This window comes from Paracoccidioides lutzii (genome assembly GCF_000150705.2).
Source record: "Paracoccidioides lutzii Pb01 unplaced genomic scaffold supercont2.31, whole genome shotgun sequence".
Lineage (NCBI taxonomy): Eukaryota > Fungi > Ascomycota > Eurotiomycetes > Onygenales > Ajellomycetaceae > Paracoccidioides > Paracoccidioides lutzii.
The window spans coordinates 182,785-208,520 of NW_015440977.1; the positions used below are offsets into that span (position 1 = coordinate 182,785).

Below are 25,736 nucleotides of genomic sequence, written 5' to 3' on the forward strand. Positions count from 1 at the left end.
ACTGCTGCGATTGGGCGAAACAAAACTCTACCGAGTAACTTATCGCCAAGCTTCTAACTGAGGACACTGAAGCACAGGAAATTTTGTTTCTCTCTCAAAAAGTTCAAACATATGTTGGCTCCTCTGCCACATGACACTGGTAGTTCACCCATTGTCTGATACGAGTTAGGGGGGCACTCCTGCTTCGACGCGGGTAGGACGTTGAACTGAATCTCAACTTCATCACACCACTTGATCTGCGACAATGTGGACCGAGAATGATGATTCAGGATCTCTTTAAGGCTAAATGGAATAACCAATGAGAGAAAGCTGAACAAATGCATGCCTAGATTGGGTCTTTTAACGACTTGACAACGTTTCAGAGTTGGGTTGAAGTTAGGGCTTTTAGTTTGTGAGTGCGCTTGTGCGTGCGCATGTGGACGCATAGACGGGGTTATGAAATCTCCGTTTTGGAATTTCCGTTCCGACATTTGTTTCGCAGATGATTTGGAACGGACGAAGTAGTACGCCCCAACATTTCGTTCCTCCACGTCGAAAAATTAAACCACTATTTCTTCTTAACGACAGTGGTGATGCCTTCGCTCTTCTTCAACTCTTCCAGCTTCTCCTCTCGCTCCACAAGCTTTGCTTTCTCCTCCTTCAGCATTTGATCCACAGTCTTGATCGCCTCCGCTAACCTATCCAGCTCCTTCGCTTCCGTCTTGTGACTATACGGATTCTTCGGGCTATCCGAGTGAGGGATTTCTGCTGTCCTCCCTGGCTGTGGCAGTGACTGCTTTGCGCCCTTTCCCGCCTTCCCCTTAGGAGCCTGCTGCGCCGCCCCTGCACCCCCAGTGAGCAGGTCATAAAATTGCTCAACAGGTTCGTTGAACACGACCTCCTCATAGTTCTGCGCCACAATGACATCTCTTCTCTCTCTCTTCCCTTCTATGTCATCTCCGTACGGGTGGAGCTTTAAACTATGCCATAAAGTCTGCGGCTTCTCCGTCGATTCCGGGACGAAATAGAGCTTGATCTGGATCTCAAATTCACCCCATCCTGTCTCAGTTACTTCGAAGGGGGGTGACTCAATGGTGCGCACGGACTGCGCGTAGGTCTCATGTAGTTTGAATTGCACCTTTTTCAACCAGTATGAGATGTCCTCGTCATTCACTCCTTTAACGAATGCGCGCCATTGGTGGGTGTGGTCCTCGGGGGCATCGGGGGGTCTTTTAGCTGGGTCGAAAGGTTGCGCTTCGCTTCCGAAAACTGCGGGTTTGGTTGTTAGAGGAAACCTGGAGTCGTGAGAGAAGGGAACACAAAGTTTTGGGGAAGAATTGTTTTACACACCGAATGGCCTGTAGATTGAGATTCCCTGTGGCATATGTTAGCAAACTGAGACGTGAAGATAGGAGGGGAGTTGTCGGGAGACAAACGCGAACGCGTTTTGTGCCTGCTGGAGCAGGCATAATTTCAAGAGGATTCGGAATAAATCTGTTGAAGTGACGATGCAGTTCAGAGGTATTGGACACTTGAAGATTTCGAGGTGCGACTCGTACTTCGAATTTGGGATGATGTTTTAGTTTATGATTCGGTTCAGCAGATCGATTTAAACCCCATAGTCACGTGATGTAGGGTTTCGGACTGGAGTCTGTCGTCACAAAACAATACGATAGACAACTCGATATCGTAAAATAACAACTCAGACGAGCTTCTCAAGCTTAGAGGAACCACGTACCAGTTCTTGTACACTGTTAGTAAAATGATCAGTGGGGTTAGTTTTGCTTTTACGGTTTAGTTCAAACTATTTCCTCCTACTGGAAGGGAGATGGCCGGGGCGAAGAGAATAGTTGTTGCGGGCGGAAGTGGATTTCTAGGTAAAAGAATATATCACCATCATCAATTCATAACAATTGCTCTACCTTATCGATTTTAGCCTCCATTTCTAACAAATTACATAGGTTCAAGAATATGCAAATCAGCCGTAGCAAGAGGCTGGGAGGTAGTGTCATTGAGGTAATTTGTTACCCCTTACAATCCAGACGGCTCCGCATACATGCAAAAGCGTGACCAATGTTCTTCATTTCTAGTCGACACGGCGAACCAGCCTGGGATACTATTACATCCTCTCCGCAGCCTCCACAATGGGCAAAGTCCGTGGAATGGGCCAAGGCTGATATCCTGAAACCGGCCACCTACAAGCCATTCCTCAAAGATACTTCTGCGGTCGTCCATTCAATGGGAATACTACTAGAAGCGAATTACAAAGGCATTTTACAGGGGAGAGAATCGATAGTGTGTGGACTACGTAAAATATTCGCCCCATCTCGGCCTGGGAGCCAGAATCCTCTACAAAGGAAAGAAGGGGAAGAGCTTCTTTCTGGAGAATCGGGCGGCCAGTTAACATATGAACTTATGAATCGGGACTCAGGTTGGTTTAAGATTATGGATTGTCTATTGATTTCAAGGTCTGGAATAGACTTGCTAATATGTCTCTTCATAGCGGTTGCCCTAGCTCAAGAAGCTTCATACGAGCATGTCCCGACTTTTGTCTTCATATCAGCCGCTGCCGGAGCTCCTATGGTTCCGGAAAGATACCTCACAACAAAGAGAGATGCCGAAGCTCTCATATCGTCTAATCTCTCTGACCTCCGCAGTATTTTCATGAGACCGACTTTCATGTATGATTCGTCACGTAAATTGACTCTGCCGATTGCGCTGGGCGGGATCATGGGTTCGGAAGTGAACGGGCTCCTTGGCGGAAGGCTCTCGTCCCTAGGAATGATGACCGCGAAGCCGCTGAACGTCAACATTGTAGGTGAAGCCGTGGTGGAGGCTATTGGTGACGACGATGTCCAGGGTGTCGTAGGACTCAAAAAGATTGAGACTCTAGCAACGAAAGGTTGGAGGCGATCGATGCTTTAAGCTTACTTAGATCATTACATCTCCTCGGAATTTGTGTCTGGGAGAGAGCGTGTTTTGTATATTATTTGAAAGGGAGATTTTTCTTCTCTTTACTCCCGGAGCTGTATAATAATAACAATGGGTATTCATCTAGCTTGTGCCGCTGTTCTCAAATCATGGTACCTCGTTCGAAACTGTCTCGAATCTCTGCAGTATACTAGATGATAAATGTAAGTACATGAAGCAACAGGAGCTGGATATGCATAATAGTCGTCTTCGGCTTACCTTGTTGTAAAATCTCGCCAGTTGTTGGTTGAACTTCTTATTTTGATCATTGATGTAAGTGACATCATCTTCCTCATCGCCACGGCCACGGTCCTTGCATTTCTTCAGGCGAATTTCTTCTGCCTTCCTCAAATCTGCCACCAACCTATCAACTGCAGCGCGATCTGGTTTATTCTCTGCGAAATCCACCGAATGGGCCGTGGAATAGAAAGTACCATTTTTATCAACAGCAACAAGCTCGCCGTCTTCTGCCTCTACTATCTGAAGTCTGCCACTTGCTGCAGCCTTTTCTACGGCAATAATCCTTTCCTTTTCGTATGCTTCAAGGTCTGGCTGCATCTGCCTGATTTGTCTCTTATAGATCTTCCGAGCATCTTGTCGATAGTCTTGGAATGCAGTGTCGTCTCTATGCCTCTGTTTCTTTTCCATGCGTTTATCCCATTTCTCGGATTCGTCGATGGTCCAGTCCCAAGCACGTTTTCGCTCAAAATCTTCGCCTTGGGCTTCAGTATCTGCCTTGAGAAGGTTATGCGACGCGAACGCATGTTTCCGAGATATACTGGAGAGAAGGCCAGGATCTGTCGCTAGTCGCTGCGACTCCGCGGCTGTTTCCTTCAAATTTCTCTCTGCAGCATTTTTCTATAATTTTGTCAGCAAATGAACATAAAATATTATGGTAGCATTATTGGGGAGGGACAGCTGGAGGCTTAATACTTACAGCTCTCGCTTGAAGCGCCTTGAAACGGTTTCTCATTTCTTCGGTCTTGGAGACAGCAGGATCCGCTACCTTGCTGTTTTCAGGTTCAGCAGATGAAGTCCTCGCAGCAGCATCTGATACGGGAGTCTCGTCAGGACATGCAGAAGAACTGCCATTCGCCTCACTGGTCTCATCTTTGGTGGTTCGCCGCCTTGTCAGTTTCGGGGTTCCGAGAATGTTTGTGACAGGACTTTGCTGTTTCTTTTGGTTTGTCATTGTTGCATGCAAAAAACACTGCTCCGTGCGTGGGCTATGCTAGATTATAGAAAGCTGGTTCTGATTGCTTTGGGTGTGAATCGATGGATGATTGCGGATGAGGTCGAAGTTGCAGTTATGGAGGGATGACTCAACAATAATTACAGCTAGTACTAATCAGGACCAGCTGTAACTTTCTGTCCGTAACGGTGTGACGGACGTTCCCGTGATGTAATTTATTATTCATCCGTTGGAATCGTCCTACCGTCCAATTTTATCTACGAGCTTTAACTACATAAAACCTTAGCAACTGGTACTCCGACAATGGCCGCATTCTCCTTATAGCTTCGGTTATTCAATTCCCCGGAGGAGAGCTCCTTATGTCGGGCTTCTCTGTTTGCCGATTATGGCTCCCACCGAAGCCCCAATTTTGTCGCTTCACTTCTAGCTACCAGGGCAAAGTGTCGTATGCTCGCCTCAAACTCGAACAGCGAAGGTCAATCCCGCGTCGAGAACCGTCAGCGTCACAGTTGCTCCGATTTGCGGTAACAGGGACTATAAAAGCGCCGAATAACCAGTACTCCTCCGAGACTCTCGAAAAGCATGTAGCAGCAGCGTTTGCCCAGCCCCAATTACCCGAGACCTGGACAATATTCAACTCATCCGCTGTACCGAATAACGTTTTTAACAAATCTACTCCCCCCGTTGACAGATTTGATCCAGTTTACTTCCAGAATGCTGCTGAACTGCAGAAAATACATGCCATATGTGAGAGGTATATAGCCTTTCCTTCGGTAATCCTTGAGTTGCAGCAAAACACTAAGGGCCTAGTGGGTGCTTTGAAGCACTGTGGTCAATATGAACCACCTGAGAAAATCCTAATAACTTTGAATGCCATTTTCGCAAGATTTGAGCTATTGAAGATACAAATACCGCAACATCTTCTGATCTTTGGCATGAAATTCGCTGCACAGCACTTTTCAGCTGCGGCTCTTCGATCCTACATCCAAAGTTACGTTGCCGGCAGGTATGATTCTCTACCTGCCCGTTCTGCTAGAGACGTCATCCGAAACCTCTATCTATGTTTTAAGTCGAGTGTGTGGGCGAGCCCTGCTGTTGACCTGGGTCCTATGCGAGAGGTCGTCACTGGCCTGGATGAGAAAGGGATGCCAATATCGTATCCGAGTCTTCTACCGTTACTCTTGAAATCTGACGGCTCTTCTCCGCATTATATCTACAGCCAGTACGTCCAGTTACTTGGCGTTATGGGGGACTCCAGAGGGTTGTTTGACTTCTGGCCTACATTTCAAGCGAGACTACAGAGCGATCCCTCCAACTCTTTGGTTCAATCGTTAATACCGCATTTCCTGATGGCCATTCTCAGGGCGGGATTCGGGAAACGAGCAGTAGAGTTTGCTAAGCAACTGTCGACGATTGCTGATCTAAACGATATTTTGTCTCCCTCACTTTGGAAGAAGTTGCTTCAACAGGATGATAGCGGAGCCTTGCAAAACGTTATTTCAAGTGAGAAGATGACCATGCTTTTGCATGAAGAATTGTCATCTATAGAAAGAAGACTTGGTATTACCTGGCATCCAGACGGTGGAGGACATCATGTCAGAACAGCTGATCTGGATTTATGGGCAGATCACTGGCTGGTGGGCGCTGAACAGTCTAGCCTTGATCCTAATCTAAACCTGTCAGGATTGTCGAGGGGCTCAGAGCGGCTCTTTGAAGAAATTCTTTTGCACGGATCTTCCAAGTCGCTGACGGAGCTTTCCATAATCGCTAATCTATTACACGATTTCGAGGGCTCTGAGATTCCAATTGGATCTAAACAGGATGAAGAAGGCAATGTTCACGAGTTTGTCTGGTGTCCTCAGTGCTCCCCTATTGAATTTTCCGGTTGTGCTTCATTTGACGAAACGCACGCACAATCACCCTCATCCTTGGGTCTAATTCGTGCTCTCCACTATCAGTACGGCGAACCAACGATGTTAAATGCCAGGAACTTGTATCTGATGCAATTGGGTTACCTCTGCGAACGGATCCGGGGCCCTGTAGAAGGAAGTGCTCACAGCGACACAGGGGAAACTGGAAGGTGGGTAAACACAGGCCATATTATTTGCTGGGAACGTTCGGAACGGCGCTTCATGATGATATATCTCGAAAAAGGTTTCGGAACGATTGATCCTGGTTTATATCCCCGAGATTCACATCCATACCTTCCTTCCGTCGCGATGATAAACTTGAATCGCGATTGTGATTATGGGACAGAGGTCTCTAAGAATCTTATTACGCCTTTGGAAGGCCGCTACTGGATGGAGGTTGACCCTGCAGTTTATTTTCAACCCTGAACAGGCTTGGGTGATTATATAGTTATTTCCTCGGTCGTGTCTCTCCATGGAATATTATCAGTCTGGTTTCTATTAGAAATTCCGAAGCGAAGACCACCCAGCAGGCTCATGCCTGCGCTTCACCGCTACCGTGATCGCAGTGCTCGTGATATTTTCCACTTGAATACCATCCAGTGGAAGATGCTGGGGGCTAAAAGTGAAAAGCTACTTGCACCTTGTTAGATATCGATATGGAAGTTCCTATCCCACACCCATATCGCTTCATACATCCTCACGTGCGAGTTAAGGGGTTGCTGTAAGTGTATGAGGAGAGCGATGTCAAAGAGAAACAGACAGCCGGGTTGAATCCTATCGTCAATTTCGTTTAAATTAACCACGAGCCAACAACTTCACAGGACTATGGACGTGTGACCACCGGAGTTCTGTTATGGAGCTACACGTTATAATATCGATCATGGGCGATAGGCGTCCTATCTTTGAGCATTTTGTGAGGTGTTTAATGTTGTCAAATCTTTAACTACATAGCCTTGTTTGTGCTATTACCCTAGCATGTTGTGTTTCTATCATGTTGATACACAAAAATCTGTGGTTAGCGATTTAATTCGCACTGTAAGATAGATTTTTTCTTTGATGTGATTCTTGATTTAGTGTTCGTTCCTACGCCTGCATTAACAACACTTCTACAATTTTGCGCCTTGTGTCCAACAAATGATTACGAGGTTTCTACTGTTCGAGTCTCGAAAAGCTGTGAACTATAATTTTTTCTGTCAGTTTGTTCCTTCGTTTCAAGTTTTAGCTCTTCTCTTTTCCTGAGGTATTTGAAATTTTACCAGCGAGTGCGTCAACCTCTGCTTCTATCAAACCACCAACCACAATCCGGAGCGTTCCTGCACCAATGCATGATCAATCCGCTGAGCTGCTACGATAGCCTTGATCTCATTTATTTCAGACCTAACTCCGTGGGTACTTTACCTGCCTTCCACTTCTTGGCTTTGAAAAAAAAAAAAAAAAGAAAAGAAAAGAAAAGAAAAGAAAAGAAAAAAGAAAAAGAAAAGAAAAAGAAAACAGGAGAGAGAGAGAGAGAGAGGCGGCAGGGATGTCCCATTCTGTGGAATGCTCTCCGCTCCGCTGCAACGACACACCTCCACCTTTCAATTGTCCGGTAAAAGTTCCAGAGAACTAACATTAAATCTGATACGTCAACTCCTGTTTGTCCATAACACAGGTGGCTGCTAGCCTACCAGGAAACATTCATAGACCGGAGTCAGATATTAACAATAGCTAAGTGAATCTGGATATAGGTTCTTTCAAAGGGCAGGGCAAGTTGTGCTCTACGACGTACAGAACTTTTGGGAAATACGACAGCGGCATCTTGACGCGAGATAGAGATGCCAAATACCGAATTTCAGTTCTCGTGTCCGCTGACTTCTGAATCTCGCTGAATGTGATTGTTAACTCTACAGAGCTCAGCGGCTTTCATGATAGCAGGTGTTTGGACAGAAGCAATGCCATAGCTAACGAACCAGCAACCAAGTCCAAACCCCAATCTCTATTCGAGATGTTCTCTTGTAGTCGTTGCACACGTCAAGTTTCGGCGTTGAGGCTCCCAAATCAAAGTCGGAGGACTAGCGAATGAAGTCAGGGACTTCACCGATTGCGCTCCCCTTTGTGTTGTCACGATTTGTTCAGACTGTATCGCCACGCTTTGCAGGAGGGTCGGCTCGCTACGGTGTAACAACCAGGAGTCGATGACTCGATGGTTGGTCAAAAGAAAGAAGAAAAGAAAAGAATGACCCTTCAAAGGCAAAGTTCAACCACGTTTGGCTAAATAGTTGGAAAATGGTTATGATTGACATACCCGCGGATACGTAACTAACTATACTCCGTAGTTAGTAAGGTTTTTGGAGGCAGACTTCAACAGAGATCATCCCCGCTCCCGAGCAAGCTGTCTAGGTTACATTGTTGTATTACCAGATGAAACACTCGGCTCATCTGTTTTGCCAGTCAAGGGATTGAAATAAACTTGCACGGAGAGAGACTCTTAACTTTAGATGAAATTGGCCCTTTTAAAGCCAAAATAGCGTCTTCCATGCGAAAGAAAGGCAACTGACTCGGGCCCTTTGGAGGCTATCGATCGAAATTATCCTTAACAACGGGAACAGGCAGACGGCAGATGATGCAGGCCAACAACAGACCGCTGAACGGTTTCCTCCCGTCTCTTGAACCAGGGTTCTAACAGCTTACACTCACATCGACCTTCGTTGGGCTTTTTCGCAGCTGAAGTCAGAGACCAACAACACACTAACCCAGACCCATAAGGATCACGTCCATGTCCAGAATACATCTCTCAATGCCGCTTCTGATGCCATGGATTATTTTTTTATAGTCACATTGTGTTCCACTTTTCAAGCTAGCTGCCAACTTTCGCTAGAAGATTTTGATCCGAAAACAAATATGTGCATCGAACCGAAGGCTTTCTTCATGGCTTCTCGCCGACAGGGAGGACGAAAAGTGCCTCGTGCATATCTCCAGGAATGCGCCTGTTCCATGCTCCCCTCCTTACAGTAGTTCAGCCAAATGAAAATAATGGCGCAACGGCCCACTGGGTTCGTGGAACAACAACACCCTGTCATCCCTGTCATCCCTGTTGCCCTGTATTTGTTTCTTCTTCTTTTTGAAGTTCCCTCATGGGCGCTCCCTCCAATCTAACCCCAGGAAACGATCAGGGTTTACCAAATCCTTCAGGCCATATCAATGCGCGGATTTGGCGGCAACGTCGGGTAGGATTCAATGCCAAATGCGCGAACGATCAGGCCACAATCCCTACCTGGGTACGTGGAGTGACGAGGTCTTCTACGGTGAGCTTCTGTCTGAAAAGAGGGAAAAGGAAAATGGACGAGGCTACGAACCCAGGCTCTAGGTTGAGTCAAACCTTCTCTGTGATATCTGTGCATATCTTACACACACCTAAGACAGAAGAGCCCAGCACAGGTTCCGTTTCTAGCGGAAGCCCAGCCTTCCAACTCGCACGCTCCTGTACGAAGTGGACGGAACGAGGGTCTTCGTAAGGATTTACATTTCCTACGTTTATTTTCTTTTCTCTTGGGTGATGTCGCCAAGGAAGTCAGGGGTTTCTTAAGTTATCAGGCGTCACCGTAAAAAGAGGACTGAATCTTGGTTTCTTGTCTATATATACCCGGCCTTCGCCCACGCTTTAGGGGTAGATTCATGGCCCGAACCGATATCTTATCCAGTGTAGGTGCTCCTGTACGCTTTAATAATTTACTAGCCACTCAACCACAGCAGCCGCAATCCAAATTCGGACACCTGCTGGAAGCGACTGGATCAACGTCATATCATCAACGAGCACATAAAACGAGGTGCAAGATAAAAGAGAATACGGATTTATCAGATGAAATTCAAGGACTGTGACTCGCTTTCGTTGTAGTCATCCATATCAGCGACTTGGTTCCAAAGGACGGATCCATCACGGCGCAGAATATCGAGGGATTAGAATCAATCAAGATAATCCACACAACCCCCCCACCCCAACTACCAATTCCCAAGCATCACATCGCGATTCAACATTCTCACACTTCCCACCTCCTTCAAATGCAAATTTCCCACATTCTGGGTATTTGCCAATGGATGCGCAGAGTCCGGACTACGCTTCAACAGCTGCGCCTTTAGGAGCTTCCTATTCAACCAATCCTCCGGTAGGGGAGAAGGCGCCATTAGATACACCATCCTTCACCTCAGAGCCAACGCATCTAATGTCGGAAGGTTCAACTGAGCACCCATATAGCGCTCCTTTTAAAAACAGGGGAGGAGCTGATTCTGGCAACCTGGAAAGCAAAGGAAAACTTCCAGAAAGTGGCAGAGATGATGATATAGAACGGTGAACCCTGTTACCACCGGCGTACCCGCCATAAGAGAGCATCCCCTTCTAATAATCAATTTGGAACCAATAGATTCACAGTTCGTCCCAGGACTCCGCCGCCAAATCAAGCACCAGGCACCGTTTCCCATTCCCGCGTATGCCTCTTCGTGCGCCAGCAACCTATAGCAGCTCGTGCCTGTAAACCTGGAGATAAATGCCGGCGACCCATCGATCCGATACCAATCATTCAGCTGTTGATGACCGATTTCTCTCCGGAGTCGATGGAAGACAAGATGCAACTTGCAAGCAATCAGTACATTGTTTCCTGCCACTTATCTCCAATCGCAAAGGAGCACGGGGGAGCTAATGAGAAGCATCCTTCCAAGCAAACTGACCGTGGGGAAATCAACGACCCTGACAGCAACTTGTCAGCTGGCAGGACACTAAGCGGCAACTGTCATGCAGGTCCATTTTCTGTCAAAGAAGATCCCGATCCAACCAATGCGCCTCCCCACCCTCGATCAGCACCAAATCAAGCAATAAACTCGGCTTCTGTCCTTAGACAAACCTCAGGTCGTTTGCAATCTCCCAACCCGCCGGCATCTATGCCTGCGACCTTTTTCATTTTTCCCGACCTTTCCATTTGCAAGGTAGGCCGTTATCGGCTACGGTTTCAGCTCATGGATGTCCATGAAGCTTTGCGATTGGGGTGTTCTCCAATCCTTCACGAAGTTTATTCTGAGCCTTTTCAGGTGTTTCATGCGAGGGACTTTCCCGGTCTGCAGCCAACACCCTTATTGACAGCGAGATTGAGGTCCTTGGGTGCTGTGGGAATTAACGCGTGAGAGACAATTCGGGGATCACAGCAAGGGAAGGACACGGACAGCGCCAGCGACGATGATATCGAAGACTAGACACCCTGCAGAACTCCCACCATGGGCCTTGTTTTGGATTGATCGTCGGTGAGAATACATCGGGTTTCGAAAACTGAGAATGGACGGATGCAAAGGATTATTGGAGTCAAAATTCCCTGTCATATTTTATTATCTACGTTTTCTGTGGCGGGAAGATCTTATATATATGCCACTTGGGATATATTTCAACTAAATTACTTCTGTTAGTTTGATTGGCAAGCTCCAATGTTAAGCCCTAGTGGTTAATGAAAGACAACTGTACCTGCTAAATCTTATTGAGCATCTCGTCAGTTGCCCCAAACCGAAATGTCAGGGGTAACATAATAAAAATACCCATTCGTTGGTAGATCATTCCGGAACCGTGGAGGGAAAGGAAGACTTCATGATAGACCTAGTTGGTCAATCAAACCTTGTAAATTGTTTGCTTAAGATCTCTTGCTCAATATTCAATTTGAAGGTCTTGTCCTGATATATGAGTCGCACTTCTTTCGCCCTGGACGCAGAATTTTCGTCCTCCTCTGCAATCTTTAGATACCGCAATCCTTTGTGGGGTTTTTCCGCCTCGCGCAGGAGAGTGGCCATGATGAGGGCAGAGGGGCCCCAACCACCTGTGCTAGCGATTTCAAGCCAGTCTATCGCATTCTGGAGAAGTTCCCTATTGGTGTACTTTCTAGCAACAAGATCCTTGGGGCACACACCTTGCCCTTTCGAAGGCCCGGGGAGCTTGTCTCGTCCTTTCCCGTCATAATAAAGCTCCAAATAAAATGATCCAAGCTCATGACATGCCTCAGCATCACAATCCATGGCAGCCTTGGTCATATATTCTTCATATTTGTCTAGGTGGCCTTCTTCAGCGACGATATTGGCGAGGAATTTGAAGGCTGTAGGATGGTCTAATTTAAAGGCACCCATTTCCACGGCCTCCCGAATGCCTTGCTTATCCCCCGTTGTCGCTTTCACGGAGGCATACATCTCCCAAGCTTGGGGGATACCGAGAACACTGTACGGGTCTTCATCTAGACTGTTTGTTTTCCTCCCAGTCGGCACAGATATCTCCATTGCCGCTGTGAAAAGAACGAGTGCTTCCTGGGTGCGATTATGCCTCTCGTGTAGAATTTGTCCGTAGAGCACCATTGCATCAACTAGATGCCTCTGAGCGAAATATTCCAGGTAATCAATCAAAACCGTCCTCTTGATGGGGCCAGCAGCGAATTGTTTGTTGACAATGTAGAGGACAGCAAACGGCTCCTTGGACTCTGCTAGCCTATGCAACCACCATTCCGCTACGGCTCGATAATCGGGATGTTTGGAGAGAATAAATGCAATTCTAGATAGTATAGTTAGATCTGCAAAGTGGATTAGCCAGTGGATTAACGGGTATTTGAGCAGAGTACTCGATGTCGATTCACCTGTTTCTTGATTTAATACATCGTTCCCATGCCTTGCACCACGCGTTGCTGCGATTCTTATGAGATTTCCAGCGACTGACATTGCCAAGTCTAACTTTTCGGGCACGGCAGTTGGCATTGCGAATTCAAATAGCGAACGGGGAAGTTTGTTAACCAAAGATTCCGCTTCCTCCATTGTTAACCTGATGGTGCCAGACCCCGGTCGCAAAATGGATTCACACCTAAGTTTCCCCATCATTTTTTGGGTCGAAGGTGCTCTCATAGCTGTACGTGAAGAGGAAACACGGAATTGTTTGGCGGCAATTGTTGAGAGAGGGGACATGTGCCGCATACATCGCAAAGAGTACATTATATCTAGCTAAACTTTGGATATAAGGACACACAGGGAGAGTGTGAAGAGAAAACCTGAACTCGCCTATAGATATTCATAGAAGTGAAATGTCAAAAGAAGCAGAAACAGAAGCACAGCCGAGAATAGCCCAGAGGAACGCGCTTCATTCCATGAGGACCAGACGAAAAACGGACATAGCAGGTTATCGTGATGCTGAGTAAGCAGATGCTGCCGGTTACTGGTAAAATGTTCAACTGTAGCTTGCGAAGGAGTAGTTCATACAGAGTTAGCGACCAAGGCTGGGGCTGCGCCGGAAAGTCACAAAGTTGGCTCAAAGCTGTTAACGTTCTCTATTAGTTAACTACGAGGCTAATAGCACTTAGATTGCAGAGAATTGCCGTGCGTTCGCTGCTGCTGCTCAAGACAATAAAAAGTTGGCCCTTGCAGCACCAGTTGAGCTTGATTCTGTCCCTTTGGAACCGACAGCTGACAACATGCAGCTTGATCGACCGATTGCCGGGAAAAAAAGGAAAATAAAAAAAGAGAGAACAACAATAATAATGAATCCCGTGACCAAAATGATAATGTACAACATACTGCCTCTACACTCATACACATCAAGAGCCGAGTCGAGCAACCCGTCCCTCCTTCCAATCACGCAGCCAGCAAGATTCTATTCCACCCGTTTAAACTCCAGGAGATAGATTAGATGATAGCGAAAACAAGCGGAAAGAAAGGCTCGGGGAACCATCGAGCGAAAAAGAAGAAGAAGAGGAAAAAAATAAAAAATAAATAAATAAATAAAAGATCATTCCATGACAACCTTGGCCCCCAAATCCTTCATCGTCTTAACAATCTTCTCAGCCTGTTCCTTGGGCACAGACTCCTTCATCACCTTCGGGGCACTTTCCACGAATTTCTTGCTGTCAACCAAGCTCAGGCTCAGCAGCGACTTAATCTCCTTAATGACCTTAGGCTTCGAGGCCGCGTCAAAAGACTCCAGTTTCAAGTTAAATAGCGTCTTCTCCTGGGCGGCTGGGGCGGCGTCCTCCTCTTCCACGGCGGCAGCCGGGGCGGCTCCACCAGCTGCTGTTCCAGCTGCAGGTCCAGCTGCAAAACTGCCAATTGGTAGATCGGGGATGTTAAGACGAGACTAGATAGAATTGGCATCATGGTCAGATATTTTTATTTGAATGTTTCACTTTAAAAAGCTCCCCAATTCCGCGGGAACTTTAATCCCAGACGGGTGGATATATGCATCACCATCCACGCAATGCAATGCGTCTACCTCCCACTCCATAATGGCATCACGGAAATGGGGCTTTAGCGTGGAAAGGGACGTTGTGACTGGATCAATTGAACCAACCTTCAAGGTCGAGACCAAATCGGCAGTTTCAAGCAATGTCAATTGACTTATTTGGTCCACAATCTGTGTAATTTTCGGATTCGTAGGAGGCTCCGCAGCGGCCTGGGTGGATTGCCATCGTCTTGTTCCAACAGCCGCGGGTGCTATCCGCTTGGATTGAGAGAGGTATGTGTGCGAGGAGAGACGGAGGGACGGGGATTGGCGGAGGACGTTGCAGCACAATCGCGCTGCGGATTGCGAAGGCAATGACATGGCTGCTGAGGTATAGAGGCTCTAAGTGGCCAGTATCAGGCAGCCGTCAGAGGAAGAAGTATGAAGAATAGAACGAGGAAATTGAGCCGGTTCTTTTTTTGGTTTCACAAAGCTTGAATTCAGTTCGACGTTGAAAATTCCAGACAGTGATGGCACGTGATGTGAATGTATTGTTGCCGTTTTGATACGGTCCGTCATTACATGCCATTTAAATACGGCTTCCGTTGAAGTTTTTCCGATCCGTCTCCGCTTCTGTCTCTGTCTTACTAACGTAGTTAACGTGAGTTAATCAACGATGTCCTCGCCTCCCAACCGCTCCATGAACCCAACACCGGCCAGCTACGGCGAATGGAAGGGGGATAACTACTGTTGCGAAGGGCAGAGGATGAACTGCGTGAAGAGGTCGTCTCGATCCCTCTTTGTCTCAGCGTCCGCTTTCGAGTGTTTCGTCTACTGCGCGTCGAAACACCGTCGTTCAACTTTAGACCTTTCCAATGCCAGCTATCATTGTTGTGCCGCTTTCCCCATGCAAGCGATGGAGTCACGTATGCGCCGTGCTCGTTCCTCAAATACTCCATAAGTAATTTAATAATTAAATTATTCACAGGCTTGTGCAGTGCAGTGGGGAAAAAACGGAACCGTCTATTTGCAAATCGAAGAAGCACGGACTTCGCGGAAAATCACACAGCATATATAAAGGTGAAAGCCATAAGCTTTGAACAGGCTTCCTTTTCTTGTTATTTTATTTATATTACCTTTGTTATTTGCACAATGTGTCATCTGATCATTTCTTCGGGGTCATTTTGGTCTCTTTTACGACTTTCACGAATATGACACGCCCATGACTCTTTTGTATTTGCAAAGGAAGAGCATGGACTACTTTGTTTTGGCCTCATTGGTGCTAAAGATGCGAAAATCAAATACTGGGCGTTGGAAAACTTGTGCCTTTGAACTAGCACTCAGCAGCCCAGAGTATGATACCAAATGTATTTATTTTATTCGCGAATGGCAAAATAATCACCTTATTTAAGCATCGTGCAGACAGATGTGCTCAATGAAATTAAAAATACATAATATACCTACCCCAATCCAAAACCACCAGAGTCTCCCTTTTATCCATCCCCTTCTTCCAGAACAAGGAGCGAAGAAAGAGGTGTCAGAAAAAGGAAATCTTCCATTCAAATTAATCTCTAAATTGCAAGAAGTAAAAAGAGAACCAATTTTGTCATTGTCACTCAACTATACAACCACAAACAACCATCAACCCCCTTTCAAAAAAAAAAAAAAAAAAAAAAAAAAAAAGGGGGGCATTCCGCTCACTCACCCCCATCAATCTTCATCCCAATTAGGATTCTGCCCCGGCGGTTTCGGGCCCCCCGCCTGCCTCGCCACAATAATCTGATCAACCGACAACACCGTCCGCGCCGCCTCCGTCGCCAACCTAATAGCCCACGCCTTGGAAGCGAGTAGATCCAATATCCCCTCCTCGACCGCATCGATCGTTCCCGCAGCGGAAGATGCCTGCAAATCAACGCCGGTAGTCCAATATGGCTCCTCATCCTCAGACAAGCTGGCGTTTTCGGACTCTTCCTCTTCCTCTCCTTCTTCCTCCTCCTCTTCTTCATCCTCCCCACCCACAGCATGGTTAACGGCCTGTTGTTTCTTGTTTCCCCCTGTTGATCGACGCTGCTGATGTGCCGTGTACAGACGCGATAGAACCTCCGTAGCATCCAGCCCGGCAGACTCCGCCAGCGTGCGCGGGATAACTTCAAATGCCTCCGCGAATTTACGGATGGCATACTGCGGGAGACCGGGCGTCTTATCCGCAATGGAAGACACGCGTTCGACGAGCTGGAGCTCCGTGGCACCCGCTCCAGGCACCAGGCGCGGATCCTTAGTCACGGCCTTAATGACATTGACGCCATCGTCGATGGCGCGCTCGACGTCATCGAGGTGGTTCTGCGTCGCGCCGCGCAGGACGATGGTGGCTGTTCGCGTGACGGCGCCTGCATCCTCCTGCCTGAAGACCGTGACGCGATCACCGCCTATCTCGAGCGTTTCGACGACGTCGATGGAGCCCATTTCGTCGGGCATGGGGGCACCGAGGCGGGCGAGGGGCGTGGCGCCGACGACGCGGCAGAGGCGGCGTAGTTCGAATTTGGAGAGGATCTTGATGACAAGGATGTTGAAGCGGTTTAGGTAATGCATTGCTAGCTCGCCGACGGTAGAGCCGGCGACAACAACGCGGATGCCGGAGTCGTAGAGTTCTTTGATAGTGGCTTCGAGACGGGCTTCTTCACCCTTGGTGTAGTCTAGCATTTCCTGGGCGTTGTGGAGGAGGACTGTGCCCTTGGTTTCTGTCTGGGATATGTCGATGGGACAGCTGAAGACGCCAACTTTGGCCTTATTGGCCTTTTTAATGGTTCCGTCCGGTTCACGGCCGAAAACCATGCCCTTGACGACTCGGGATTGATCTAGGCTGCCGCCCATGATCTTGACGACGCGCACATTATCGACGTTGAAGTTAGAGGGATTTTTCGGGAGGACTGTCAGGACGGCCTCTGCGACAAGCGGGGCTAGGATATCTTCTGAGCCGGACTGTTTGCTCCCAATGACAGTTCTAATTGCCTTGCTCAACTCTGATGTAGATCGTAGTTCCTTGAGCCTATCCACCTCGAGGTCTGCATATAACAACACAATCAGCCACAATTCGCCATGCCATGACATATATATATATATATATATGAAATGTAATAAACTCACCATCCAAACACTTCAACGCAAGCCCTTGCGCCTTCTCATAACCCAGCACAATATCGCTCGTTTTCAACCCCATCCTCAGCAGCTCCTCCGCCTTCTTCAGCAACTCGCCCGTAAGCACAATAACCAAATTCGTCGCGTCGCCCATCTCGGCCTCTTGCTGCTGGCTAGCCATGACAACCAGTTTGGCCGCGGGGTGGACAACCTCGAGCTCGCGCAGGATGGTGGCGGCGTCCGATGTTAGGGTCAACTTTTGCAGGTGGTTGATGATGATTTTGTTGCGGCCGTTGGGGCCCAAGGATGTCTGTACTGTTTGCGCGATGGAGCGGCATGCTTCGATATTGCGGAGCACGGCGCCGTCTTCGGCGTCATGGCTGTTTTGGGAGGGGGGTGGACAGTTAGCAGGTTGGATGTTTCGGGTACTTTTTATATTGAGATTTGAATGCTTGATATGAGGGAAATTTTCCTGTTGGAGGACAAGGGATGATGGGGGAAATGAGAGGAATTAGGAGAAGTTATAGGCAATAGGTAAGTATACAGGAATAAGAGGATACATGCATGGGTTTAGTGAGATATCAACATATCACCATCTAGTGGAGATCCTGGCAGGGGAGAAGCAGTGGGTAGCCCCTCAAAAGTAGAATTGCATACCTTGTATAGCCCTGTTTGAACAGCCCAGCATTTGGGGCGCTGGGAATTGACAACGACATGGCTGCAGGTGATCTCTTCCTCGGTTGGTCTCCGGGTGGGAGAGGAAGAGGTGTCTCGTGTAGACAGAGTCTGAGATATCGAGACGGATGCTGCTGTGTGCCGGCTGTGGGTGTTAACTTTTGTCTCCTGAGTCTAATTCGTGAAGCTTCCAACGGCGGGTGTCTGCGCTGTTTGCTCTGTTTGCACCAGGTATCGATACGGCAGAATAATACGGTCAATAGAGAGCACTTCGGAGGAGTATTACGGTATCAAATACGCAAATAGTTATAGGGATGGGACACTGCATATGGCTTCTTGTAATGGTTGCTGAACAGAATTGCATCGCGAATCCATGAACAGCATATATATGTTTATTTCACTCTATAAAATATAATATAAGTCAGTTACTGCGGTATATCTACCAGAACGAGTTAAATGCCTGTCCAAAGCTATCGGCTACACGCAGAAAAATGTCAGTCAGTTCTCCTGTCCAAAACCTGGATGAGATTCAGGGGCTACTCTATATTCAGGCAACAATGACCTACCGTATCGCCCCGTCACCCCGCAACCGCTATCATCATACACTAGATCTGCTTCTGGGAGCCTGGAAGAGTAATGTTAGCATATTCATACTCTCCAAAAATAAATAAATAAACAGATAATAGTATAGAGGCCCCTTCTTACAGCCGCTGAATAGCCTTCATCCGTCTCCCGCTCTGCATACAGCTCCATTAGTATATATATGTCCATTAAAAAGAGCTGATACGCAAACTCACCGAAGGATGCGTCGATAATATCTGCGGAGGCTCTCCCTTTTCGGCTTGCTGCATCCGGCTCCATCTGGAGTGGGAAAAAACCTTGTCAGCATGGAAAATTCCAGCAAGTGAGATTCAAGGAGAAGAGAGATGTGGGACAACATACAATGCAGTAGCAGCCTCGGGCTTAAAACAGCTCTTCGCCATCATCACTGCCATAACGCTCATGATTAGAAATGTCTACCACACTGCAAAACTATTCATGGATGGATCAGGACTTACTCAAACCAATTTGATCCGCCTCCAACTATTTTCGTCAATAGTAATATATTAGCAAGGATAACTGGGAACCACAAACATAGAACCTAGCGCCCCCCCCCCCCCCCTTCCTCCCTTTTTCCTTCACAGTGCCAGGAATACCTAGAGGTCAAATGATACAAAAATTGAGGGCGAATAAAACTCACTTCCTGCGCCCTAGAATTGGGCAGAGAAAGAATCAGATTAAAAATAGCCGACGTGAAGTTTTCTGACACCTCAAAGAGCTTCGATACCACGATCGCCGCAACAACCACAACAATTTTGGAGCTAAGGCGCTCCGCCATATGATGTGCGAGGACATGCGCAATCTCATGGCCCAATATGGCAGCGAGACCATCTCGATCACGACATATAGGCAGGACACCAGTAAAGACAAATACGTTGCCTCTGCAGTACATACAAGGTGAGCAGATTGGGATGGTGAAAAAAGAAAAGAAAAGAAAAGAAAAAGAAAAAGGCCAACAAGGAAAAAAGGGTTATACGGATAGTGAAAAAGGGGGGGGAGATGAACATACCCCGGCAATACAAACGCATTCATCTCCGGCGAATCAATAACATGTACTTTCCAATTCAGCCTCTTCAGCGTCTCATCCCCCTCGCCTAGCTGTGGATAGCCCGTCAGAAACAGCTTGCGAAAAACGCTGTCAACATATCTAACCAGCGGATGCGAGTCCGGCAGGAGACGCCCATGGTATTCCTGCACAATCATTTCGTAGGCTTGCTTGCCGTATTGCATTTCAAATTCGTTGGAGATGCAGTTGAAGCGGAGGCGACCGGTCATCTAGATTTATATAAAAAGAAATATAAAATGAGCACATCTTTTCGCTCAAATTTGAAATAGCAATTCTTGATTCGAGATGGTGGAAGAAGCCATGAAGGACTGTGTGTGTGGGAGAGACTGAGAAAGAAAAGAGAGTGTACATAAAAAAAACACTCACTCACAGGCACAACTTCCAGATTCCACACGTAAAACACCACCATCACGGATCCCCCGCATATAATCACCAATCTATGCTGCTCCCAGATGTTCATTAACTGGTAATACAACCACCCTCTTCTTCCGCCACCTCCACCGCCACCATATCCATATCCATATCCTCCCCGCCCATCAAATGTCCGATACGTATATCCATCCCCGCCATGTCGTCGCTGTTGCTGTTGACCGTGCCATTGCGAGAACGGTCGACAGTGCTGTTGTTGCTGTGGTCGCTGGAGGTTTGCGTGTATTTGGAAGCGGAGAAACGTGTCGCTGTTTAAGGGATGATGTGTGCTGCTGCGATAAAAATAGACTGGAAATGCCGGGCCTGTACGTTGACGATCGAGGCTATGACGGAGAGTGTTCAATGAGCGCTCCCGTGGTGAGGAGAAGGCGTGAGAGTGAACACACAGCTGTCGGGAATGCGTAGCGGGTATGGAGAGCGGAGCGGGGGTGGAACCAGCGGTGGATATGAGAGCGAGGGCGGGAGCTGCAGGGGACGTTGGAGCGGAGGACGACCACCGGCGCAAACTCCACGTAGCGAAATTCGCCCGGGTATCACCCACAAACGCCTTCTTCAGGTTACCGGTACATATAGAAATTCTTACAGAAGGAGATTGGCGGAATAAGGATCGCGAGAGAATCGTAACAGCGCTGCCAGAGCCTCTTCCACACGACATTGTTCTTGTTTGGCAATGGAGGTTGGTGTCTGGGGAGCATGTAGAGGATAGTTCTCCCTAATTTGCATCCTCACGTGAAAGAGGTTTGCTGGGAGATGGGTACGTTATAACTTTGCCCGCGCGGGTCGCACGTCTGATTTGGGAGCACCTGGAGCTGTTGGGGAGTTGTTGTCTGATGTGAGTCGGACTGCTGTAGCTACGGACAGCGGCTGTGTTTGCTGCAGGCTAACTATGAATTGCTCTGCTATGTATGTAACGTCATCAACACGCAAAAAGTCATCGAAGCTCTTGTTCTTTTTCTCCAAATCTACTCCACGCCTCAAGTCTATAATAAATTAATTTATATTTTTTTTGCACTCAGGAGGATTTCAGATATACCCGAAACCGACCTAATTAGTTTAGAGAGACAATTCCATGCGGGGAAAAACAATCAGCAACCGTAGGATCAGCCAACTTGAATACAAAAATCACCCTAGACAATTCAAACAGATAATAAAACAAAAGCAAAAGAAGGAGGGGAAATCTCAGCCATTTCGTGGGGCCGTCAAATGAAACAATTCTTTGTTGTCTTCTCCTCTTTTTTTGTGGCTACTCTGCAGTAGAAATCCACGCGCACAAAATGATACATACAAAACATAGCCAAATTGAGAGGATATCCAAATAAAAATATATAAAAAAGAAGAGCACACCGTTCTTCGAAGGAAGCGGGGAGAGAAAAGGAAACAAATACAGAAAACTGAAAAGTAGCATCAAATGACATTTGCTTTCCTGCTTGCGCAGACACATCCTTGGAATATCCGCCCGATACCAATAAAATCCTTTTCAAAATCCAAGCAAAATATATGTATGCATATGTGTATGTATATGAGAGGAAGAGAAATTCAAAGATATCACTCGGAGAAAACAAGGAAGAGGAAAGGCAGGAAACGGGAGATAAAATAAGCGGAGGGGTTATGATACATATGAAAGAATGAAAGAAAAGAAAAAGAAAAAGAAAAAGAAAAGGGAAAATATAAAAAAATAAAAGGAAAAAATTATCAAGAAATGAGAATATTTTCTGTGCATGTGCATAAATAGGGGTCATGAGGTGAAGCGCATGGAAACGGGAAAAGGGAAAAGGGGGTTATGTATCCAAAAAGAGAGAAAGAAACGAAGAGGCCATCTCAACAACAAAAACATAAACATCAACATCAAATGCCAAACGGGTAGGAAACTGGGTTAAAAAATGAGCAAAAACGAGCATAAAAATCAAAATCAAATCGATCGATCGATCGATCCAAAAAAAAAAAAACCCCAAAAGCAAGCAAAAAGTCTATACACCTCCCCCCCTCTTACTCCTCTGCCACAACCCCCTCCCCAACAGCCCCTCCAACACCCCCCTCCCTCTCCCTCCACTCCCTCGACCTCTCCGTCATCCGCCTAACACCCTCAACCCTCTCGGCCCAATGCGCCTCCGATGGCGTGCGGAACGTACACCCCCTCTGTGATGAAATGACACCAATAGCCTGCAGCACCGCCTTGCGCGAATCCCGTCCAAAGACCGCGGGGTGGTTTATCCATTCGAGAGCAGTGTCGAGGTCAGTGTCAAGGGCTATTAGAAGTGTGGGGTCGATGGCGTGCGGGTGGGGGTGGGAGGGGGTCGGGGTTATGGTGGCGGACGATGAGGGGGGAGACGGGGACGGGGTTGAGGTTGAGGTGGAGGTGGAGGTGGAGGTTGAGGCAGAGGTGGAGGAGTGAGGGGGCGGTGGGGGGATGGAGGAGGCGCGTGGGGATGGGGAGGTTGAAGGGCGCGGGGAGGGCGGGTTCGTACTCGTGCTGCCGGTGGTTGTGCCGGTGGGGTCTGTTGACGCTTCAGATGCGGCGTTCGCGGTACCACTATTGGTATTGCTATTGTTACCACTTTGCTTATTAGAACCCTGCGGCAAAGGCGGTAACCCCCCCTTCCCCAAACCCTTAAGAATACTCCTCGTCTCCGTCAGCAGATGCTGCGCCCTCTCCTGCTGCGAGCGGGATACAAGCGTCAGGGCACGTGAAAGCATGTCCGATGTCAACAACTCCATGCGCCGCTGCACGATTGACGGGTGTGGTGGGATTGGGGGTGTGGCCGGGCGTCCAGATCCCAATATCGATTTCCGCTGAGAGGGTGAGAGCATAGTAATGGCGAGCAATGAAGGGCGGGGGGAGTGTGTTAAGTGGCCGTCGCGCAAGATATCGCCGTATGTCAGGTCGGCTTGAAGTAGGGGCACTTCTTCGACAGAGATGGTTCGTTGGTCGTCGCTGTCAATCGGGCCGGAGAGGGCTTCTAGGCCTGAGACGATGGATTCCCAGGGATCTTGCGGGAGGTGTTCTTGGGTTGTTGTGTCAGGGGCTATGACGAGTTGGACGAGGATGTCTAAATTAAGGCAGTTAGAGCAGTGCGCTGTGTATTGTGAAAGGAATCCAGAGTATATTTCTCCCCTTCCCCATTTTCCTTTTGGCTTACCTCGCTTATCCCCAAACCTCAAATCCCCTAACGCAGCCTCCGCATCCCTCCCCGCTGCACGCTTAGTCGTATGCAGAGCCCCGCTAATCTTCACAAACTTCGCCGGCGAACCCTCAGGAAGCCGCAGCTTCAACTTCGCATTTTGATGAGACGTGCTCTGCAGCAACCCGAGACATCCCGCCACACACTCACGGAGCATCATCCAGTCCTTGACGTATGTGTACGACGCCTTCGTGCGGCTTGATAGCTCAATCATTGTATCTGGCTTGTGTGTCAGACCCAAGCCGAAAGAGTGGATTCCGACTCTGCGAAATATGTCAGTACAGAACAGCACATCAATGTAGCTATGGGATGTGTTATGAGTGTATAGGGCCAAAACAAAACACTAACTTCGCCGCCTCAGCCCTCGAAACCACAAAATCCACACTCTCCCCTTCCCCCATCGACGAATCGCTAATCAACAAGATCGTCGCTATTGGGTTACTCGATCGCCTCTGCATAAGCAAATCCATCGCCACATTGGCCCCCTCAACTACATCCGCACGCAAACTCTTCTGCCCGACCGGTCTAATAGCTCCCAATATAGCTGGCCACCCACCCCACGTCTTCGTCGTCATGCCTACGAGCGGTACGCCGCCGCCGCTAGAACCGAAGGTTACAAGACCCATCCGATCGCGAGGGCCGAGGTTGGCGACGAGGAAGCGCAGGGTGTCGCGGAGGAGGGATATTTTTAGACCCTGCATGGATGAAGAGACGGGGATGACGACGACGAGGTCGAGGGGGATGTGGAAGGTTGGCGGGATGGTGCTTGTTGTTGAGATGGTAGTGACGTCGCGGATGGAATTTGTGTAGTCTGTTAGGGCGGTATTGTTGGATCTGGTGCCGCCGCCGTAGGAAGAAGTGGTGGAAGAGACACGCTTGATGGTTTGGTGCGTGCGGTAGTCGTCTTCTTCGGTGCCGGAGTTGTCGAGGTCGTAGTTGTAGTCTTGGTTGTGGTTACGAGGAAGGGCGAGTGAGCGGTCTGCGTCGGGATTGTGCAGGTCTAGGAGGGCGCGTCGCCATAGCTCAAGTTGATTGCGGGATTGGAATTGGAGGTGGAAGCAGGGGAGTTCGGCGACGGAGAGATTTAGGGTTAGGATTGGTTCCTCTGTTAGAGGTTAGTGCAATCAATAACAAGCAAGTAATTTAGGGGCAGTTTAAGGGGGGAATTCACCTGGCACAGAATCTACATCTTTCAAATGCTTCTTGATAAGAATTGATCCCTTAAGCGTACACCTCGTCAGCTTCCGCTTCGTCCTGGGATCCTCAAACTGATTCTGCCCATTCTTCTTCTCCTTGACGCAAATAAGCATCTCTGCGAACAGATAGCATTCCAGCTCCTGCCATGACGCACGATCCTTACCCACACGAACCGCCCCGTGCAACTTGAGTTTTCCAAACCTGTAAATTGGATCAGCGAGGGGTTATTCAGTATATAGAATGGAAAAGAAAAAGAGAAGAAAGAAAGAAAGAAAGAAAGCAGAGAAGAGAAATCTTGTGCACAGTCATCCTCACCTCTGAAAATCCAACCCATGCCAATTCTCAACCTTAACCCTCAACTGCTCCGTAATCTCCTCCAACACCTCCGGTGCCTCATAATGAACCGGCAACCCTCGCGCCCCCTGCTTATTAGCATTCCCACTCACCCCACCACTACCATCACCATTCCCACCAACCTCCTCCTCCCCCCTCCCAACACCAACCCCCATATTCAAATTCCCACCACCATTCCCGTTTCCCTCCTCCCCATACCCACCGAAAATCCCACCATAACCCCCCCAATCCGGCCCCGGCACCTCAACCGTAACCAAACATGTTAGCGCCTGCTGCGTCCTCGACCGACAAATAGTCGGAAACTCACTACGAACCGTCACCGTCGGCGCGGGAATAGGATTCTTCACGCCCACCCCCTGCGTGATGGACAGTGATGTCGTTCCGGGCCGCGGGCTGAGATTCAGCAGGTCCGACTCCATGGCTTGGACGTCATAGTCGTGGCGGCGGCCGGTTGTGTTGTCGGCATTATTATGGCTGCTGTGGTGGGGGTGGTGAATGTTGTTGTAGGAATCTGGTCCGGAGGTGCCGCTATCTGAGCGGGAGTGCGGGTGGCGGGAGGTGGAGGGGGTTCGTAGGCGTTCGATGCGCTCGCGTTGGCTGTTTGTGTCGCGGCTGTGGCGGCGGTTATGGTGAATGGCTAGCTGGGGGTTGTGGAGGTTGTCATGGTGGTGGAGGGTGTCGAGGGGCCGGTTGCCGGAGGTCCCGTTAATGTCCCAAGGGGTAGGGGTATTTTGGTTACCGCGGTGTGTTGAGGAGTCGCTGACGGAGACGGAGCGGACGATGTTGGAGAGTTTTTCTGATGGTTCGTTAGTTATATCTGATCATTGTTTTTTCTCTCTCTCTCTTTTTTTTT

At 48.2% G+C, this 25,736-nt stretch overlaps 11 protein-coding genes across 11 annotated transcripts in view; 4 read left to right on the plus strand and 7 right to left on the minus strand.

The window, feature by feature from the left end:
- Window positions 1-547: 547 nt before the first annotated feature.
- Window positions 548-1,448, minus strand: PAAG_08278 (YEATS family protein; the record flags this gene model as incomplete). Its single annotated transcript, XM_002789795.1, has 3 exons — window positions 548-1,248; window positions 1,330-1,354; window positions 1,416-1,448. 3 exons carry the CDS (start codon window positions 1,446-1,448, stop codon window positions 548-550), a joined length of 759 nt encoding a protein of 252 aa, XP_002789841.1.
- A 604-nt stretch (window positions 1,449-2,052) lies between these two features.
- Window positions 2,053-2,904, plus strand: PAAG_08279 (hypothetical protein; the record flags this gene model as incomplete). The annotated part of the gene is made up of 2 exons (XM_002789796.2): window positions 2,053-2,410; window positions 2,483-2,904. The coding sequence occupies 2 exons, from the start codon at window positions 2,053-2,055 to the stop codon at window positions 2,902-2,904; spliced, it is 780 nt and encodes a 259-aa protein (XP_002789842.2).
- Window positions 2,905-3,052: 148 nt separating this feature from the next.
- PAAG_08280 (pre-mRNA-splicing factor syf2) lies at window positions 3,053-4,141 on the minus strand (the record flags this gene model as incomplete). Its single annotated transcript, XM_002789797.2, has 3 exons — window positions 3,053-3,100; window positions 3,169-3,807; window positions 3,887-4,141. 3 exons carry the CDS (start codon window positions 4,139-4,141, stop codon window positions 3,053-3,055), a joined length of 942 nt encoding a protein of 313 aa, XP_002789843.1.
- A 359-nt stretch (window positions 4,142-4,500) lies between these two features.
- Window positions 4,501-6,477, plus strand: PAAG_08281 (hypothetical protein; the record flags this gene model as incomplete). The annotated part of the gene is made up of 1 exon (XM_002789798.2): window positions 4,501-6,477. The coding sequence occupies one exon, from the start codon at window positions 4,501-4,503 to the stop codon at window positions 6,475-6,477; it is 1,977 nt and encodes a 658-aa protein (XP_002789844.2).
- Window positions 6,478-9,164: 2,687 nt separating this feature from the next.
- Window positions 9,165-11,202, plus strand: PAAG_08283 (hypothetical protein; the record flags this gene model as incomplete). Its single annotated transcript, XM_015846468.1, has 5 exons — window positions 9,165-9,308; window positions 9,454-9,541; window positions 9,767-9,857; window positions 9,926-10,375; window positions 10,449-11,202. 5 exons carry the CDS (start codon window positions 9,165-9,167, stop codon window positions 11,200-11,202), a joined length of 1,527 nt encoding a protein of 508 aa, XP_015701132.1.
- Window positions 11,203-11,670: 468 nt separating this feature from the next.
- PAAG_08284 (hypothetical protein) lies at window positions 11,671-13,002 on the minus strand (the record flags this gene model as incomplete). Its single annotated transcript, XM_002789801.2, has 1 exon — window positions 11,671-13,002. One exon carries the CDS (start codon window positions 13,000-13,002, stop codon window positions 11,671-11,673), a length of 1,332 nt encoding a protein of 443 aa, XP_002789847.2.
- An 817-nt stretch (window positions 13,003-13,819) lies between these two features.
- Window positions 13,820-14,629, minus strand: PAAG_08285 (putative mitochondrial 54S ribosomal protein MNP1; the record flags this gene model as incomplete). Its single annotated transcript, XM_002789802.2, has 2 exons — window positions 13,820-14,164; window positions 14,378-14,629. 2 exons carry the CDS (start codon window positions 14,627-14,629, stop codon window positions 13,820-13,822), a joined length of 597 nt encoding a protein of 198 aa, XP_002789848.1.
- A 295-nt stretch (window positions 14,630-14,924) lies between these two features.
- On the plus strand, window positions 14,925-15,326 carry PAAG_08286 (hypothetical protein; the record flags this gene model as incomplete). The annotated part of the gene is made up of 2 exons (XM_002789803.1): window positions 14,925-15,174; window positions 15,247-15,326. 2 exons carry the CDS (start codon window positions 14,925-14,927, stop codon window positions 15,324-15,326), a joined length of 330 nt encoding a protein of 109 aa, XP_002789849.1.
- Window positions 15,327-15,958: 632 nt separating this feature from the next.
- Window positions 15,959-18,099, minus strand: PAAG_08287 (T-complex protein 1 subunit theta; the record flags this gene model as incomplete). Its single annotated transcript, XM_002789804.1, has 3 exons — window positions 15,959-17,310; window positions 17,393-17,763; window positions 18,041-18,099. The coding sequence occupies 3 exons, from the start codon at window positions 18,097-18,099 to the stop codon at window positions 15,959-15,961; spliced, it is 1,782 nt and encodes a 593-aa protein (XP_002789850.1).
- A 457-nt stretch (window positions 18,100-18,556) lies between these two features.
- Window positions 18,557-20,808, minus strand: PAAG_08288 (hypothetical protein; the record flags this gene model as incomplete). The annotated part of the gene is made up of 8 exons (XM_002789805.2): window positions 18,557-18,683; window positions 18,764-18,795; window positions 18,856-18,919; window positions 19,001-19,046; window positions 19,117-19,141; window positions 19,299-19,539; window positions 19,668-19,933; window positions 20,095-20,808. The coding sequence occupies 8 exons, from the start codon at window positions 20,806-20,808 to the stop codon at window positions 18,557-18,559; spliced, it is 1,515 nt and encodes a 504-aa protein (XP_002789851.2).
- A 1,331-nt stretch (window positions 20,809-22,139) lies between these two features.
- PAAG_08289 (von Willebrand and RING finger domain-containing protein) overlaps window positions 22,140-25,736 on the minus strand; it is a gene marked incomplete at both ends in the record, with an annotated part of 5,187 nt that continues 1,590 nt past the window's right edge. The window contains 6 exons of the mRNA XM_015846469.1: window positions 22,140-23,200; window positions 23,291-23,595; window positions 23,681-24,437; window positions 24,504-24,730; window positions 24,845-24,982; window positions 25,082-25,679. Of these exons, the coding sequence (XP_015701133.1) occupies window positions 22,140-23,200; window positions 23,291-23,595; window positions 23,681-24,437; window positions 24,504-24,730; window positions 24,845-24,982; window positions 25,082-25,679 (3,086 nt within the window). The remainder of the gene's footprint in view (window positions 23,201-23,290; window positions 23,596-23,680; window positions 24,438-24,503; window positions 24,731-24,844; window positions 24,983-25,081; window positions 25,680-25,736) is intronic.